This window comes from Pyrgilauda ruficollis, unplaced genomic scaffold, assembly GCF_017590135.1.
Source record: "Pyrgilauda ruficollis isolate IOZ18807 unplaced genomic scaffold, ASM1759013v1 scaffold8, whole genome shotgun sequence".
NCBI classification, from domain to species: domain Eukaryota; kingdom Metazoa; phylum Chordata; class Aves; order Passeriformes; family Passeridae; genus Pyrgilauda; species Pyrgilauda ruficollis.
This window is the reverse complement of record NW_024529932.1, coordinates 5870560-5890852: the sequence shown is the minus strand read 5'-3', so window position 1 is coordinate 5890852 and position 20293 is coordinate 5870560. Positions and strand designations below refer to the sequence as shown.

The following is a 20293-nucleotide window of genomic DNA, read 5'->3' as shown; positions in this document are numbered from 1 at the left end:
AACCCCCTCCCAAAACTATAATTTTAGGTCAGAAGGCTCCTTAAAAAAAAAAAAAAAAAAAAAAAAAAAAAAAAAAAAAAAAAAAAAAAAGGGAAAGGAAATAAAAGTAATCCTAAAATTACAGAGCTTCCCAAATTCAAATGTAGTATTTTATTGCTGATAAAAATGTGAATTACTTGCAAAAACATCATCCCCACTAAAAAAACCACCACCACCACAACAACAACAAAAAAACCCAAAAAAAAACCCCAAAAAACCAAACCAAAACAAAAAAAGACAGGGATAATGATCAGCTATGGTTCTTACAGCTGTTAGTTGACCAAATGACATTTATTTCTCTTCCAGACAGAAAAACTTAACGGTAACTTATAAGCTCATTACAGTAGAAAGACAACATAAAAGAAGTCTAATTTAGTCACTGGAAATACACCAAGAGAACTTTCATATATGCACCAGAACACACTGTATTTCCTAAGTGCAAAGTGCACACAGGGCACTTTAATGCAAGAAGGATTCCAGAAGATCACTGTCAATTCCAAATGTGACAGAGCAGTCTGTGTGCAGAGACCCGTATTCACCTACTGACCTTCCTTCCTCATGCACATGCAGCTTCCTAAAGAGCAGAACATGGCCCACCAATACATGATTAAGAAAAAGACATTTAAGGAGCTCTTCCTCAAGACAGTGTCTCATCTCAGAATTACATTTAGCATCAGATTCTTTTCCCTGGTCAGGTAACAAATCCAGCACTACCCACTTTAATCTAAATTACAGGATTAATCTGACTCATCCCAGGCCTAGCCAACTCATGTTTCCTGCACTACAGCATTACTCCCATTCTTGTCTCCTCAACAGCCATTCTGAATTTTGTTTAGACTTTGCTATTACTCATCCATCATCAGAGGACTCCTCTGCATTCCACGACTAGATGATTTTTGACTTTGAGATGTCAATTGTATTCACACATGTACAGAAACATCAATCAATTATGTTAGTCTTACCTGTTTCTCATTGAGATGGTTGGTTAGTAATTAGCTGAGATCAGCTTTCCAATGAAACTATAATATGCTTTTTTGCACCTAGAATGTGAGAGAATCTCAATTATGTGTTTTTGCAGATTTGCATAACAAATAGAAAAGATTTCAAACCAGAAAGCACATTGACCATGTTGTGCCTACTTTTACAAAATATTTTCCTCCCCTTACCAAACATAAAAGATCCCAAGTCTCAGAACTGAAGTACAAAAGTGGAATTATCTATCCCTCTACCATCACTACCTTAACACAACAACAAATTTTGGAGCAGAACATGGGATGCAAGTTAGCCTTAAGTTCTAAACATCTTGACTTGATTTCATGGAACACATTTTCTTCTATATCACTCCAGCCAATTCCTAAGGACTTTCTAGGTGCCAAAAATAAAATTTAAAAAAGGGAAAACGGAACCACAAACAAAACCACTACCTGATTTCACACTTTCCTCTTCAGGGCCAGTTTCCACCCACTGACAATCACCGGATAGCAACCGATTTTGTGATTCACTGAGTGGTCGCGTAGGAAAGGACTGATTGGCTACAGAGCTGAAAAGTAAGCAAAGTCAACAGGAATTCTGTAATACCAGTAGCTGCTTCAGACATTTCCAGAATAGTGAAGTCACTTGAAAGCAAAGCTAGTAATAGAAAGCCCTACAGTGCCAACTGGAAATGGCCGCATGCCCCCAGCCCTAATTCCTCTACAGGCTTGTTCCAGTCATCAGTCTAAAATAAACCCCTACCTGACACAGGCCACTCACTTCTAATGGAAAAATACCATGGATTGATACACAAGAAATGGCACCCTGACAATAACACTGCCACAGAGCTAAAAAGAAAACCTACGCAGTTCCATCTGGAAGAGCAACCAAATGCCATCTTAGCCCATGCAAATGCCAGGGCCTTCTGGAACAATCTGAACAATCTTCTGAATGTAAAAGGATACTTTGCTGTTTGCACAAGGATCCTGTTCTTGTGTAAATTCCACAGCTTATGTTGCACTGGAAGCAACTTCTCTGTATTGCCTTTGAATCCTCTAATGTCTGGTAACTCAGGTGACTGCTGTTGGCAACAACCTTCAGTTTACAAATTCATTAAACTGTGCAGAAGACTTCTAAAGTGGAAAATGTAAACACCCCCAGAAACTGCACACAGAGACTCTTGTCGCTTTGAAAATACATTGAAGATACAAAACATGCAAATTTGGGAGGATAAAAAGTAATGAGCTAAAAACCCCAGCATAAGAGATCTACTTCTCTTGCAAACTGTCTCAGCATTACTTGTTTAAGCATGCTCGAGGAGATGAAATACAAATAATACCTTGCCTTTCACAAAAAAAAAAATCCAAACCAAGCAAATAAACAAAACATTTTTTTTCCATGGACAATTATTCAGTCTTCCCTAGGACTTTTTTGATTGTTGTTAAGAGCCAGTAAGCTCCCTTACTTTATATATTACTGTTTCCTTAGAGCCTTATCCTCTGTTACAACAAAACTAAGATGCAGTCAAGTTTTTAGTCTTAATCTATTCTGTCCTTCACTGAAGACTTACAAACTTACTCTGAAGATAACAAGAAGCATAAAGAATTCAAAAACTACCTTGGAAACAATTTTTTTCTCTAGGTAAGTATGAAACAGTACAAAATCAGTATTTAAGTGCTATAGTTACCTTTTGGCAGGTTCATTTTGGCTTGAGACTGCAAGTTGCTCTGGATCCATAATCACCAAACGAGTTGGGAAATTACATCCATCACCCAAACTAAATGAGAAACAAAGACTCAAATCACTGTTGGTAGCTGACTTAAGTGAACTGAACAAGGACCCATCCAAGAAAGAGGCAAAGGCTACAGGGTCAAATCAATTAGCTGAGCACAGTGCTGAACTCCAGACTTTAGCAAGGCAGCTCTACAACTAAATCAGATGATCAGTGAATTAAATCTTGGAGCTCAATTGACTCCCACTCTATCACTGAGTATAGATTGCTGTGCACGGGCAAAAGTCTGTGGATTTCAGAAACACAGATGTATTTCAGTAGACTGTAGCCCTAATCTTCCCCCAAACCAGCATGCACACATGGTAAGACTCTGGTATTTACAACCTCAGAAGCTGTATTAAATAACATTCTGGTGGCCACTTCACTCAAAATTTTGAAAATAGCTAAGCCTTCTTTTAAAGTTTATCAGGATAAAATGTGGCAGCAAAACAGATCGAGCCATCTACAGTGCTACCACATCTGTTTTGTGGTAGCAAAACATATCTAGTGGAGCTTCCCATCTACAGTGGAGCTTCCGTCTTTAATCACAAGGTAGTTGAGCAAACAGCTGAGTCAACTTAAGCTGCTGGCATTACCTCTGCAGTTTGATATTAGACCTTAGCTTGACAAACAGGTTCAGCAACATTTTTACCTGATACACAGTGCCCCAAGAGCAGTGTTGAAAGTTGCTACTTTATTCTGCTGAAATCTGGTAGTGGTGGGAGTGGGCAGCATGTCAGTTTTGCTTCATAAGGCTTGTCTGCAACTCCCTAATGCTGGCTCAGTACCTCTGCAGTTTGATATTAGACCTTAGCTTGACAAACAGGTCAACTGACATTTTAATTCCAGCATTTTTATTCATATCAGACTTTTTTCCCCACTGTTTCTTATTTACATGCACTTTCTAAGATGGCTTTTGATTCCTAAAGTGTCATCCACAGCAAAAGGAAAGCTGTCAAGTTTTTCCAGGGGCAAGAGAGGGTATTTTTAAGCTGATGTTGTGATGCAGCTGTTTGATCTCCTCTGAGTTGCTGATTTCTGCTCTATAATCACTGAGACTACCACCAAAAGGTGCACAATTTTTGCAATACGCTTCTCAAACTTCTGCATTTAAAAGGCTCTTGTCAACAAGCTCCCTGTCTTTGAATGAAAACCCTGTGTGGAGTTTGATAATTTTCTCTTGCACATTTTCCCTACACCAATATTTATTGTACTGCATATACAAGTTGGCTTTTCAGCTGTGCTTTATTTTTTTAGTAGAAAGGGAAGCAAGGTGGAAGTCATGGTATCAATTAATTCCCTAATTCATTACTGTTCAGATGGAGTACCTGGTAAAGATAGGAAGTAACCAATACTTCTTTTCATCTCCAAAAACTTCCCTTAGATTTTTGCTGCATCCAAGAGAAAAGCCATTTTTGTCAGGACCGTTTCGAAATGTGGGTGCACGGAATGTTTCTGTAAAATAAAAACATGCAATTCCTTAAACCAGTAAGGAGTCTGGGAACATGAAGAAACAAACCCAAACTTCTCTGCTGTGGAGCCTGTTTTGGGTAAGGTGAGGTGATGTTGATGTATATGTTATGGGGAGAAAAAAAATTTAAAAATCTCAAGTAATCATAGGGGGGAAAAAAAATCACAGGGTTAGGGAAAAATAAGAAAATCAGGTAAGGAGAACAGTCACCTTGTCAACTTTCTCTCTTTACATTTAACAAAGTCTGAGATAAAGGTAAGTACCATGAGCATGCCAAAGATAACCGCATATATCCCTTATTCCTTGGTGACTTGCTCTCTCTTCAGCCTTCTTTCAGCAGATGACTTTCCCTTTTAGGAATAATTTACCATAAGCACTGCTGGACCTAAGCCCATACAGAAGAGGTTTTTCCACATCTGCCAAATTAGGAAGCTGAATTAAGAGCTTCCCGTGCTATCAGAGGAAGATGAAATCTATTACATTAGAAACAGACACACCACGAACTATAGCAAAGCACCATCATCTTTCTACTCAGTCCAGTTACACCCTTGGCCAAGAACTGAGACGACTCATTGCCCTCCCTCCATACCAATTTCTTGTCTTTTAAGATAATGATCCAGAAAGCAGATAAAGAACTGTGTTGCCAATTATGACCACTGACTTTTGGGTAAGGAATATGTTGAAGTTTTCTTCAAAGCTAAAAAGAAACTGTGAATATTCCTTACCTGTAGATATGTCAAAAGAAAAATAATTCAAATAACTGTACTATCAACCAATCAAAAAATTATAGCAAAAAAATTCTAGCTGAAAATTATTTTACTTTTAATCAACCCACTTATTTTTGAGGCTAGAAATTTTAATTCCAGTGAAAGAATGAGATTTTGACTTACTCAGTTGTAGAAATACTCATCAGTCTCTGTCCCCCCACACACTGCAAAAACCACTCTCAAGTGTTTCCTAGCAAGAACTTCAAATGCTTTAATTAAATGCATATAGCTTTTTTTTATGCTGATCAATGCCATTTAAAATGTTTAGGCATAAAATGATGGGAATCTCTTATTACCTAGGAAATGTGCATCAGTGTTTTCATTTTTATCACACTGTTACAAGCCACTTCCTAATAATGTCAGTTTTTTTCACAGGATTTAAGAATACTTGTTTGTATCTAGTTCAAAATGCAGTACATGTTCATGTACAGCAGAGCCTCTGACTTGGTAGGGGATACCCAGCTACTCAAAGTATTAGAACAACAGAGCAGCAAGTAGCAATTGGGTTACATCACACTTTAAAATCACAACAAAAATGGATGATGCTGCAGAGGTCTCAAAAATACAAACAAAAGAAATAAGCAGTCATCATGAATCTGAATGCTTGGTTCCAGCAGAGGACCCCCCACAGGCTTCATCTTCCCATTTTTTTCATCTTTAATTACTTCCACCAAATATGCTTCTTATTGCACAGTATTGAAAAAATCCATTTACATGTGATGACATATCATGTAGGCCTCACATTCTCACTGAATTGTTGTTCTTCTGGACCAGGAAAAGTTTCATATCCTGGTCCTATATATGAACTGACCTATAGTTGATCTGTTTTTGCCAACTAGCCAGCAGTGGTAGCTGAAGAGTGACAGTATGCTGATGAAGAACATGGCTGCCACAAAGAAAAGGAATAGTACGTGGAACTTTGCATGGGTATCTGGCAATTCATTCTGCGGAGAAAGAGAGAAAGAGATTAATATGTTAACACTTCTCAGCAACTAAGGCACTATTGTTGCTGAACACTTCCTGCCACACCCAGACTGCTATAGGTCTTTCACTTCAGTTTTTGCCAAGAAAGAAAAGCAGCAGCCTTTTTTTCCATGCCATGTTAAACAACAGCATTTAAATCTCATGGATACCCCTTCCCCCATATTTAGTATTATTGTGAGTGTACTTGTTCATCTGTGGTTTTCAAATACACAGTAGGGGGCAAGGCAAAACATTTTCTATACCAGAAAATGTTAACTGTGCAGCCAACAGCCAAAGAGACACGGGGAAAATATGTCCAAAGTCACTTCCTCTGAAGGGGAAAAGAAGGGCAGTTCCTGCCACAAGGTAGTAATACTGAACCTAATTCTCAACTGGTATAATGAACATAAAAGGTAAATGGCTGTCATGAACAAGTCCTAAACAAGACATGGGATAGAGCTCCAATTTTTTATTACCTCTAATGTTTAAGCAACAACAAGCATGTACCTAGCAAAACAAATTTGCCACGTCTGACCAGGTAGAAGTGAATCACCAGAAATCTATGTGGAAAACAACAATTTCAGTATAACCACCATAAAGAAACCAATTCCCACCCGTATCAAATTGTCAATTCCACCCCAAACTATTTTCAGACTTTCAAAAGGCCAATGGGATTTGTAATAATACTATTCCAGCTCTATATCCTCAAAATCACAGCACTTTCAAGCAGCTGACCTTTAACAACATTATGAAAGCAGAGAGGCTATTTTTACTCAGCTATTTACTTAGCATTACTGCCATTACTTTTTCCATTAGCACATTCAGTACACCCATTTATCTATGGCTGACTTTCTTTTTTAAGCTAAAACACATTTCAATTAAGATCAAGTGCACATAGGTATATCCATTTCCCTGTACATGGCTTTATTTATAGGCAACAGTTTACTAGCTTCCTTCCTTCTGTGATGATGTAAATACCTGCCATGAATGACTGGACTAGAAAAATTGTAGTAGGAACCACATTTAAATAATGACAGCAATATTGGATTTTACCTTTGGACAATTCTCTGCAGCTTTCCTGCGGCAAAGCTTTGCGCAAAGAAAGACAATTTATTAAACACTAGTATTATGTTAAGACAGGGTGTTTGAAAACAGCACAGGCTTTGTTAAGAACAAAATGGTTGGTGTGCAAATGTGCTCTTGGATGTGCCAATTTCCAAAGCACATCAGCAGCTTTAGCCCCTGTTCTCCAAGAAAATGAAGAAATACACAAGAGCCTGCTACTAACTTCCAAGGCATGAAATCTTCTACTGAAGCATAATGTATTGGAATTCAGATTGGGACTGGATCACTTTCAACTGGTTGCTCAGCTTGGTCAGCATGACTGCACCAATTTCCTTCTTTGCTAGTTATTTCCATCACAAATAAGAGTTATGTGAATATTCTGTACGATGAAGCCATTACAAAGGTCTGAAAAGCTCAGAATACTCCTGAGGTATAAAGTAATGGTTTATTAATTACAAATCTTTCTGACTTCAGAAGATATCCATTACCATTAGATGTAGTTTTAGCCAAAACCATAAAAAATAAATTGCCATTCTTTGCACAATTTTCTTCATTTAAAAGAGATCAGATAACAAATCAGTACAGTTTTTCTTCTTCCTAATTTCCTTCAACGTAGAGCAGTTTGTAGGATGTATCTTTAGTACAACACCTGAAACTGAACCAGTGCTTGAGAAAACAAAGGAAGAAACAGGAAAGCTTGGTTCAAATTATCTTTTAAATTCTGAACTTTATACCTAAAGAGTGGTATCTTGGCTAAGACACTAGCACTTAACTGATCTGTTGTAGGCAAGATGTATGGCTTTTAAATTCCATTAACATGTGCAAAAAGCTTAGGGAGAGCCCAAGCATCTACACTAGTCAGGCAGATATACACAGCATTTTCTAAAGTACTAGCTGCCATCAGATAATTCTACAGTAAGCAAATGACAAGCGAAGTCCAGCTCTCTAAACTGCCATTTAAGTTCACTTTCTTTTTACTGGCCATTTTATTACTTATTTACTGACAATTCGTGCAACAGTCACTCTTCCATCTGCAGTAGGGATATATTGTGTTTTGCGATTCACTGAAATCCAGCCTCACAAAATACTCTAGTTGCTGATTATTCCTAAGCTTCATGTTGAAGCAATAGTAACTCTTTCTACCTAAAAGCACACTGCAGGGTTCCCCACCTGCCCAAGTGATTTTTGTAACTTGAATTCCTATGACTTTTTTGAAACTACATATTTAAACAAAATAATTCTCTACAAGGAATTCTGAGGAGCTTATTCTGATGTTAAAAGAGCAGCAGCAGCTTAGTCTTTGTGTGTTCTGTGGGTCAGAAAATCTAAGTTTATTTCACTTGCATCTTCCTAAACCAGCAGCTCTAAAACCTGGAGGATTTTTTGAATTATGCATGAATAATCTGCACGATCCCCAGGGGGCATTTACCTCTTCTGACTACCCAGTTTCAGCCACTGGTTCTAACTTCCTGAATGACAGTTGCAGAACTGAAGCATCTTTCAAAAAAGGCCAATTCTTTACTGGAGAGAAGCAGGCAGTCTTTGAGTGTGTATAACAAGCTTATTCACAGTGGTGTTCTAGCAGCAGTCCACATGACCCCCGCATGTGAAAAGAGAGCAAAACTTCAGACATTGGTTATTTAAGATCATTATGCTCAGCAGTGGCACAGAAGCAGAGACTTGCAGGTGAGAGAGCTGCAGAGTTTACAAAAGAAAGCAATTTGCAAAACACAATCTGGACCTTAGCACACAATAGGCTGAAGCCAGTCACTATTCAAGAGTCCCCTACAAACTCTTTCCAAACAGTCACTTGATTGGTATCAGGTCATAAAACCCCTCAAACAAAAAAGGCTGTCTGAGCTTGATTTGTTCCTCATTTTTCAGGACATGTACCACACCCTTTATTTAGCTATACTCAGGAATAAAAATTCAGCTGGAGGACAGTGAAAGACACTGAAAATGTCTGGAAAACATAATGGTTTCAAGGAGGTGGCAGTGCAGCAAGAATAAGAACAGACACAAATATAAGCTGGGAAGCATCACCTGCACTGTGTAAACAAGGCATCAAGCACTGGGCATCCAGCCAGTGTTGGTGTTTGTGTCAAAGACATTTGGTTAAACTGGCATTTTATCTTTAACAACCTCTGAGGTAGAAATAAAGATGTCATAAATATAGAAAAAGCAGTTATAGATATTAATACAGAAATCAGTCACATTCCCTTGATCTACAAAACAGATTTTAACATCAGCATTAGGGTGCAAGCCTGTGGTAAACACTTCCAGCCAGCGTAGTTGTTCCACTATTGTATGCACAGAATCAAGACCTTTCTTCAGCACTTTTGCATAGAGCATGAAATGTGCTGTGTAAGTCTTGCACGTGCAAGTGGAAATACAAAGGTTTTCTTCAAAAGAAGAATTTGGTAGGTGTGCATGTCTCACAATGTTCCAAGTATCTGCATAGGAGCATCATGTCTCTATGCAAGTATTATCAACAATGCAAAACAATGGATTGCTACATTTGTGTAGCTAGCACATACACCTCCACAACCTTGTAACAACTTCTTCCCCCAGGCTACATTCCCCAAGAAGCAGTCCATACTTCTTTCCAACACTGGATGTATCTAGTAGTTTGTTGCACAGTCAATGAAAAACATTTGTGACGAAGCAAAAAATAAGCACTACCTTCTGAAGGGATACTGCAACATTTCCTGTAGTCAAGCTTTGTGAGGAAAAATCAACCTTGATTTGCTCAGTTTTAAATCATGGTGCTAATAACACCAAGCTTGTAGGTTTTTAATCCCCATATGGGCCGTTCACTGAAGAGTTGGATTCGATGATTCTTGAGGGTCCCTTCCAACTCAAAATATTCAGTGGTTCTGTGCATCTAGACAGGCTCAACAGCAAATGTCCAAACAGCAATCTGTCTGATGCTGTAGCAGCAAAGCTGAGGATTAGCAATATACTGAAGCAGTCTACAGACAGCATGTGTCAGCAGCATTCTGCTTTGGTTTGCATACAGATGTAGAGAGAACCTTCCAAGAGAGCACTTGCCTAAAAGCTTATGTACAAGAGACATACAAAAATTTGCAAGCCTACATGATAATGGAGCTGCCACCTCTTTCTGGAAATGTACTTTAATAAGTCAGTTATAAACTCAGAAGTGTCTTAGCTTTGTGAAGTGGATGACTTAATGTGAGTAAAATGAGTCAGAGACCTATTCTGTTCATAAGATCAGGGCATCGCCAGATTCTGTCTTGGAAGTATCCGGAATTGAAAGCAAGTACACAACTACATTGTCTATTGTTACATTTCAGAAGTAGTCCATTCTTGCAGGAAGCATTTTCAACAACTGAATCAGTAATAAAAAAAATAATCCCTCTTAAGTTTACTTCCTCTGCTTGAGAGTCCACTTCAACATTGTGTCCGATGAGCTTTGGAAGAGTCCTGCTGCAAACACTGGTATTAAATGTTTGTTCATTGTAGGCAGTTGTCCTGTGGCCTTTTTTTTTTTGCACTAACAATTATAAAGTAATGTAACAAAGCAAATTCTTTTTTCTTTTTTTTGCTCAAGCGCTGACTGGTAAATAAGCAAGAGCGCATCTACAGTTTCCTTAGAAATTGCATACAAAGCACTGGAAAGCAGCCAGGCAGAGGTTTGGAAATGGCACATTCACAGATTGAAAATTTAACTATTTTACAGCCAAGCAAGACTGAACAGCAGAATCAGACCATTTAATTTGAAGTATCTTTTAAGACCCAGCTATGACTGATAAACATGTTTATGGCTTTCATCTCACAGTACTGACAGCCCAGTTCTCACATGGCTCCTTGCTCTCCAGTGACAGGCTGCTATACAGAACTCACAGGTTAAGAGAAACGCAGTACTTTGGCAGATCAGACCCACAAGTTTAGATGAACACAAACTTCTTTGCACAGTTTATCTTACCTAATGCCAACTGTCTCAAAGTACAGCTATTTTGGATACATGATCAAGCTTCTCTTACCCTGACATGGCAGCAACCTTTTGCTCCAATAAAGCAAGTATCAGTATCTACTGCTGTAGATAATTACTACTTTTCCCAGTTACTCTGACAGCAGCCAGCATTTAAGAAATATGTGGTATTATTTACCCAAAGATGCGATTGAGACCTTCCACTTGTGGTAACTTTTAGCGCGGTCATTAACAGAAACGGATTAAGGGAATTCTGCCACTAACACTTTAGCCTAGGGATGGGAAGGCACACTACAAGTTTTTGTAGATGAAAGGGAACAACTAGAAGGCACTGTGTTCAGCCTGGAATGTGACTGGAACAAAGCTAATAGGAGCAATATAACACTGACACACAAGGATGGTTGCCTTCACATAAATGTTATTAAACATACTAAGATGCATGTATGTGTATTAACCATTTGACAACTAACAACAGTTGCAAGGAAGATGTATAGAATTCATACTGTACATATCTTAGCTTTCTATTCATACCAGGTCATAAAAACCACTAATACAAAGTTCAAACATGCCTATGTAGGGACTCCAAAACAGAGCTCAGACAGTTCCCAACAAATTAATCTGCCTTATGTGACAGCAGACTATCCATAGAAAAGTCTGGGAAGATACAAAATTCTTATTTACATTTCACATTTGTCAGTATTTAATATATACACATATATATATATATAATCATACACATATGCAATTGTTTGATAGGGTCTGTTCCTTCTTTATCTACATATCTGTATCCCAGTCTCACAAAAACTTGAGCTGTGCCATTCAATTTTGACGGAGCAGAGAAATTGCACAGTGTCCTCATCAAAACTCCTTCCCTCCAGTTACTCATCCCGTGCAGTGTAATACATTTGCTTCATCAAAATTCATAAGGTTCTCCTGCTTCAGTCACTTTGATTGATGTCATTAATGATAGTGAACCACAGAACAGAGTAAATTGTGAATGACAACATGCTGATGCAGCCTTCAATAACACATGCAGGATTAAACAAATGAACAACAACCAAAAAAAGCCTTAGAACTTACTGTCCAAAACTTTATGAAGTACTGCAAGACTGTAGCAGCAACAAACAAACAGTACAGTAAGGAATACATTAAAAACAGGAGGAAGAATTTGTAGTTAGAAAATCCCACACAATTATTCACCCTAGAAGGAGGGGAAAGAGAAAAAGGTTACTAAGGTATACAAAAAAATAAAACAAACAAAAAACCCACAATACATTGCAGAGCAAAATGTGTATGATGTCAGTGGTATGTCCAAAACATTCTGGCACCAGTGTTTCAGAAATATTTTAAGCCACTACTTTGAAGGAAATTTCTCAGGCTGAATGATCTGGGCCTCTCACATGAATTTTGCCCCCCATGATTCTGTAGGACAGGACATGAGCTGGCAAAGCGTTACAATGCAGACAGTCCGTACAGGAAGCAATTCCCACTACAAACTAACTGCAGTCAGCAGAGAAAGCAACAGGAACCTCACCATCAATTCCAGTGCATGCTGCTTTGGTTACAAAACCATCCCTAAGTCAACTTCTGGTAGTAATGTTTTTCACAGTGATAGCAGATAATATTTTTACTGACTACCAGTGAATACAAACTGCAGAAGAGTCTGTCTGAGTGGGTCATACATATCATCTAGAATCCAGAAATTGCTCTCCCATTGCAGTGGGTACCTCCTCTCCTGCTAACACCAACAGACTAAACAAAAGAAAGAAATGGATTTTCTCACTGGTCTCGTTAATGTCAAGGTTTCTCTATACAAGGAGAAATTGCATGATTTGGACTACTGGGCTTACAATTTTACACGGCATCACACATTTATTCCACATATTAAAGAACTTCAGTGGAAATCAAGGTTTACTCCAGAAGTTCATTTTTGAAGCAGCATCTAATTAATCATTCTTATACTGATTTTTTTTTTTTAATAAACTTACCATGGACAGTGGTGGTCCATTTTTAATACACATCTGAAAGAGAGAATTTCCAGCAAGTTAAGACAAAAAATACATTTTCTTTCCAAGACATGTTACTTTAGCTTCTACAGTTTTGGGTGTTGTTTTTTATTGATTGATTTTTTCAAGTATTTTGGACTACTGTATCTTTTCCAAGCCCTTCTCAATCATACACATTCTCTATATTAGAGCAGCTGTTCTTTCACCCAAAAGTACCAATTGAAATTCAGAAGAGTTATGAGGAGAGTTTCTTAAATTAGCATGGGGAGCACTACTGAGCAACACCATGTACCAGTTCATTAAGCCACACTAGTTTTATGTGCGTGCAGAGAAAACAAATCCAAAGGATCTGTCAGGGTTATGTGGATAAGGTGTGTTACCTGGCATTCACTTCAACTAGGTCTACCTTAGGGCTATTTTTTCTACCATTTTGTTTGCTGCTTGTCTTTTTTTTTTTTTTTTTTTAAGGTAATGGAGGAAAAGATCAGCACAAAGGGCAATTTGAATAGTTCACATGCCACTTTAATCCACTTTTAAAGTAAAGACAGATACTGAACATTTCAGACACAGAGACATTCATTGTATTTGCTAACAAATTTGATTTTAGCCAAAAGATGTGTATTAGGTTCTTCAGTTAACGAGATTTCCTCAAGCTCAGCCTACTGAAGTCTCATGCATAGCACCAGCCTGCAGTGCCTGTGCAGACTCCTCTGATGACTCACAATGAAATAGGGAATAGCAGTGATGTTTTCGAAATGTTAAAGACATGCGACTCTACTGTCAATTTTTGAGATAAACATTTTTAGCAGAACACATCTGTTTCAAAGCTACAGAAACAAGATACAATGAAACAGTTCAATAATAAGCTTCAGCTGATGCTGGTATCTCAGACCTACCTTTCTTTACTTTCAGTCTATTTTTTTACTTTTTAATTAGTTTATTTTTTAATATAAGCTTTGTTTTACAAAGCTACAAGCAGGATTCCTAAAAAGTTCTGCTACTTTAGACAACAGGGCTGTACCATGATATTGCACCAACAGAAGGAACTGACCCACTGAAGACATGAACACACTAAAGTGATGATTGCAGGAAAGAGAAAATCTGTAATTCCAGATTCAGACACTTACACGTCACATGCAGAACAGTGGTGGCAGCGGTCAGGTTTGATCAGCTGGCATCGATCACAGTATCTGATGGCTGTATTTAAGTGCAAGGGTCAGGTCAGTAGAACTCATTGGATTTTATGAAAACTTTCCCCCTCAACATGAACTGAATCTTAAAAGAGCTTCCTGCCCTCCCATGCCACCCCTGTTCTCACAGACTGTCACATACCTAATCTCATATGATATGTAGTTTTGATTTTTTAAGAAATTTAACATATGAAAGTATTCAAAAGTAGCTATTGCTACTCTACTGAGTCCATTTTCATTTACTCTTTTGACTCCCAAGTCTTCCCATCCTTCATCCTCTGGCACTGATCCCCCTTTCACCTCTGCACAGGGTACTACTAAGGCATCTCATTGTGAAACTACATTCTATCAGCAAGTCAACCTTCTGCACTGGCTTTCTCTACCCACTTCACCAATGATCTAGCAAACTGTTCAGTAAACCTAGCACAACAATGATCTAGCAGACTGTTCAGTAAAAGAGTTCTTCCTCATCTTTCCTGGATATTTTTAAACAGACCTTCAGGTTTATCTCAATGGAAATAAGACACCAGCACAGGCTGTTTGAAAGCAGGAGGAAAGCCAACACCTACAGCTAAACAGAACTGATAAGAGCTAGCAACAGCCTCCCAGACCACTCCAGGAACTTAAGACTGGGATTCTCTTAAATGGAGGCTTGTATTCAAAAGAGCCAGGAGTCCTTAGACTTTCTTTGGAAAAGTCACAGTAAACGTCGGCAATGGTTATTCTGAGAAGTTTAAGTTTTTGGAAACTCTACAGGGTTGCTAGTTTCAAGAAAGAGAAAAAGATAGATACACATATAAAAGCTATGGATTTTTAAAGAATACACATATGCATAAGACAGCACTTTCACAGATCATTCACCTATAAATTGGAATGAAATGCCTATGTATATTAAAAGCAAATCCAGAAACAGTCCATAAGTAGATTTGTACTGAATTGCAGATGGGAATTAAACAACACTTATTTGTTTTCAAATTGTTAAGATCTTAAGTACATTTCTCCTCATGCTGAACCAAAACAGCTCAAAAAGAAAAAGAAAAGTTTAATTGGAGATAAAAGTGATTACAAAATTGAGCAACACATTTGATTTTCCCTTTTTCAAACTATCTTAGCTATATTTGTTTGCTGTGTTTATTTTAATTGCCACAGCTGGAAATAACTGCTGTCATCTCTCTCCTTCCTAGAAGATATTTTTCTTTTTTAATTTCAAGTAGTGGCTTTATGTTGAGAACCCCAGAAAAAGGACTGCACTCTCTCAGAGGGATTAAACACCAGGACAAACAAATAACAAAACATCATGGCATTTGCAATATGTGCTTAATATATTGTTCATTCAATGGCAATAAATGAATAAACAGCAACTTGAGGAGCATAGAATTATCTTTATATCTCACCTCTCGATGCTGTTGTCGTATAGATAGGCAAGTCTTTGGCAGCTCTTCTTAAAATCTCCTGCTGGGATTCTGGTCTCTCTTCTTTTTCATATTGTTCTTTATCAACTTTTGACAAGCAGAACTAAGAGGGATGTAGAAAATGGATAGGAGGGGAAAGATTAATTATTACTTTGTTTTCCAAGGAAAAGACCCTTTAGGTGTTGTCATCCATTGACCCAAAAGCACCACGTAAACAAAAAAAAAAGAATTCTACAGGAATTACAGGAAATCCCTAAAATTCCTAAGTTTCTGAATGAATTCTGAATGTATTTAATTTCTGGATGTATTTTCAAGAAAATAATCTTTATCTCTGTTCCATTATCTACAGTATTTTCTCTTCGACACAAGGGAACACAGAGACTCAGAGTGAGCTTTAAGGTGCAAACTTTCCTTTGATTTACGATAAGCATAAAGTAAGTAAACGGTGAAAAAGAGGAAGGTGCAACAGTCCTTTGCTGCTACAAGGCACTGAAGTTCTCTTATCCCATTTCCTCTCTAACACAGAGAGGGGTACAACCCAGATGGGGGGGAAAAAAGGCAGGCAAGGCGTGTGGTGGGCTTCACAGCTCCAGCACAGAAGCTGAAAGAGTTTAACTGGAATTTTAACTCAGGAGTAGCCAACTTTAGTCTCAAAATTCTTAAGTTGTATTGAAAGCAACTTCAGAAAAGCCTGTACAGTCTGAGAATGTGCTACAATTCTGAGTAAAGCCTCACAAGCATTCCTATTGAAATCTCACTGAAATGTAAGCCTTTACCAAAAAAAACTGGAGAGCTTTTAGTCATTTGTGAAACACTTATTTTGGTATCCGCTGAAACAGTATTTCCCAGTAAGCCCCACAAAACCCAGTGTGCTGACAAGGCTCTGTGCAGCGGGAGCTGAAATGACGACTTTCTTTGGTATTTTTCTGTTCCAAAGCACTTCTAAACTCTGAGCTTCCTGCATGGACTACAAGAGCCCTCTTTATGAGCACACATAGACAAAGCATTCATGGTAGAGAGTGGAAAATGCTATGTGTGCAGCTGGAACAAAAACTGGCTTAGTGTGGTTTAATATGACAGTATTTTCCTACCAAAAACATGTGCATGATTAGTTCACATGGATTCTCCTCTCATTATGTACTTTTTCCTCTTCTGGATTACACTCAGTTGGCAAGCAACAATGAAGACTCCACTTACAGCAAGGAGGAAGCAGTAAGACATAGCACAGAGAAATTGCAGCAATTTCCTAATGCAGAATGCAAGCAAGATGCCTCACAGCTCACAGAATCTAGTTAAGCCTCCTCTCACATGTAGCACCATCCCAGTTATTGCGCCTACACACCCTTCAAGGGTGAAAAATGAAACATGTTTAAATAATACCCTCTTAAATAACCAGACACTAGAATTACTCTATGTTAAAGGTGAAATTGAAGTTTAACATTTCAGCCATCACCAAAAGTTTGACCTAATTATTTAAATTTGACCACTCAGATCGATATTTATTCAAGCATGAAAACTGGAGACGCTCACATCAAAAGTTTAGATGTGAAGCATCATTCCAGCAAACAGTAGTGCAATACACCTTATTCCCTACTACCCTTGTGAGTCTGCTAGCTGACCCAGGTCTCTGTGGCCAGCAATCAAGCAGAGGTTGCAGGAAACATGAGTACCCCCTCAAGATGACATTTCAAGGCAAACCATTAATGCACAGAAAAGGAACTCAATAAAAAGACTTTAAACTTTTTAAATTTGTCCATGTAACATAGTATTACTGCAAAAATCCTGGATAGGATTTTGGTTTTCCAAAAAGCTGCATTTCTGTTCTAATTTCAGAACTTAATAGGGCTATGAGACCACAGTCTCTCAGGACAATAGCAGGATATGTTCAAAGGCATCACAAGCTGTCTGTTACCACACCGCAAACAGAATTCCCAATGAGGTTCCAGCAGTTCTTATTGAAAACAGAAAGAAACCCTTTGTTTCCTTCCTCTTTCTGGATCTTGTATAATGCTGATTGTTCTTTCTTAGGACAAATGCACAGGGATTACACTAAGACAACAGCAGCTGCAGAATCTTTTTTTTAGTTCAATAGCAAGATCACAGGATGCTATTTGTTTTGCAAGAATGGCCAATTAGAATGATTAAAAATATACACATTTACACTCACACACAATGTAGAGATACTGAAGTCATGTTTGTTTTTAAGTATAAACAGCATAAATTACTCACTAGTACATGAAGAGAAGGGATTTGCCCAGAAACAGAAAAAGTGGTGCTGGGTTGTAAATTTAATTGGTTTTTTGCTTTTAAAAATTTTTTGAGAGTTTTTTTTTTGTTGTCTGGGTGGGAGAGGTTTTTTGTCCTTTTTAATTTAAAGCTAGCTGTAGAAGAGAATATTATTAAATCTGATCTCTCTCCACAGTTAATATACAAAAAATTCATTACACGCCATATGCCCAAGCCATCCCTTTCACTTGCTGAATACAAAAAGCCTGCTACATCATCACTGTAACTACAGGAAAAGTAATGTCAGAATAAGTTTGCTATTAATGAAGAATTCAAGAAGACGGTGAGTTATTAGGCATTAGCATTAGGAGCAGCTCTAGTTCATATAGCTTTATAAAACCTAGAATAACACCATTTCAACCACATTTTAACTAGTTAACCTGCTTAACGCTACTCGTTTTCCTGCAAAATCATCCCAGGAAAAGCAAAACCAAAGAAGACAAGTCCCTTTGAATGTTTAGGTTTAGCATATCATAGAATCATTTAGGTTGGAAAACATCTAAGGATATCAAGCCCAGCCATAAACCCAGCACTGCCAAGTCCACCACTAAACCACATTCCCCAGTGCCACATCTATAAATGTTTTAAAACCTCCAGGGATGGGGATACAACCACTTCTCTGGGCCTGTTCCAGAGCTTTTGACAACAAGCCTTTCAGTGAAGAAATTTTTCCTAATACCCAATCTAAACCTCCCCTGGTGCAACTTGAGTCCATTTCCTCTTGTCCTGTCGCTTATTACGTGAGAGAAGAGGCCGTCCCCCACCTGGCTACACCCTCCTTTCAGACAGTTTTACAGAGAGCAGAAAGGTCGCCCCTGAGCCTCCTTTTCTCCAGGCTGAACACCCCCAGGTCTCTCAGCTGCTCCTCACGGGACTTGTGCTCCAGACCAACAGCTTGTGCTCCAGCTTCAATAGCTGCATTTAGACTTTTTGCTTAGCTAAACAGCAGAATAGTGTTTAGCTTTTTACACTTTATACTCTATAGCTTTAACATACAGATCTCTAAGCCATAATTAAGCACTACAGAGCAGTGTTTGCTTTTTCTTCAGAACATGGGAATAACTTGTCTCAAGAATGTTTAAGGTTGACATTAGCACTGAATGTCAGTTTTGCTGAAAACAGAATAAAAATTCAACCCCCACAGAGCAACCAACACCTCAAACAGTTTAGGCAGTTTAAAAGCTTTGTAAAAACAAGGAAGAGAAGTGCAATGTTTTAAATTCAGTGCCCATATTTAATCCCTACATACACACACATTAGAGAAAATGGAAAACAAGGTAATCCATCTCAGCTTATTGGAATTAATATGGTTCTTTTTCAAAATAAAACTTCATCATGCATTCTTTCGCTATTATATAAAGCTTCTTTATGTAGCCATATTTCAGCGTTCCTAAACCTTAACCCTTGACCAATAAGTGGGTTCAGTCCTCCAGGTCATAAGTATACATTGCATTACTACCCTTTCTTACTCAAACAGTCTAAACTGCCTAAAAAGGAAACATAAAAATGTTGTCACTGTATTTCATTTATCAGTTTTAAAAATTCCAGGTTTCAAGCAAGCTACTTCATAGCATAGCACTGTACAAGATTGCCAAAACTTGTGATGACTTAAACACACATTTTGTATAAGGAAATGTCATTACACAAAGCATATGGTATTTTAAGATTAACTTGATCATTTTCATTCATGATACACTGTCATGCTGTTCTATTTTAGACAATGAGAAGGGAAAGGTGAATCATGCAGTACTGCAAACAAATTTCATCACTGAAAACAGTTCAGCTATTTATAAAAAAGGCATTGACATTTTCATAACATTATACTTACCTCATTAGAGGGGGTTGCAGGAGATGTGAAAATTGTTTTCCCATAGGACCATACAAACATGACGAATGACAGATGAAAAACTACAAGGTAGACAACTGCAATAAAATACGAATCAGAATTTAGTGAATATAGCTGAAAAGAACAAAAAAATACACCCCCTGATATTTGAGGAGGACTAAACAACTACACTTAGCACTCTAGAACTGTTCACTTTAAAAAAATTAAATAAACACCCACCCTCACTCCCCAAATCTTATAGCTGCTCTTCCTCAACAAAATAATGTTTTTATTATAGATTACAAAATGACCTTGAACGCTTCCAAGGATGGAGCATCCACAATTCCTCTGGGCAACCTTTGCTGCTGCCTCACCACTTCCACAATAAAGAATTTCTTTCTACCTAAATAAATCAGGCATAAATACCTAATTTATACCTGCCCTCCTTCAGTTTGAAGTCATTCTCCCCTTGTCCTATCACTCGATGTCCCTGTAACATGTCTTTCCCCAGGACTCCTGTAGTCCCCCTACAGGCACTGGAAGGTGCTATTAGGTCTCCCTGGAGACTTCTCCA

General features: G+C 38.0%; 1 protein-coding gene across 3 annotated transcripts in view; it reads right to left on the bottom strand.

Annotated features, from left to right (window-relative positions):
• ZDHHC20 (zinc finger DHHC-type palmitoyltransferase 20) overlaps window positions 1-20293 on the bottom strand; it is a 32054-nt gene that overhangs the window by 7346 nt on the left and 4415 nt on the right. For 2 of the 3 annotated variants that reach the window (XR_005956820.1, XM_041487247.1), the window contains exons 2-10: window positions 19723-19817; window positions 15591-15711; window positions 14134-14203; window positions 12989-13021; window positions 12081-12201; window positions 5832-5964; window positions 4111-4237; window positions 2699-2788; window positions 1464-1579 (exon numbers count right to left, since the gene is read on the bottom strand). Coding sequence is in view for 2 of the 3 variants with exons in the window: in XM_041487247.1 (XP_041343181.1) it covers window positions 1464-1579; window positions 2699-2788; window positions 4111-4237; window positions 5832-5964; window positions 12081-12201; window positions 12989-13021; window positions 14134-14203; window positions 15591-15711; window positions 19723-19782 (871 nt within the window). In the remaining variant the exon portion in view is untranslated. Of the gene's footprint in view, window positions 1-1001; window positions 1080-1463; window positions 1580-2698; window positions 2789-4110; window positions 4238-5831; window positions 5965-12080; window positions 12202-12988; window positions 13022-14133; window positions 14204-15590; window positions 15712-19722; window positions 19818-20293 lie in introns of all 3 variants that reach the window. The other variant, XM_041487246.1, reaches the window with a different exon arrangement.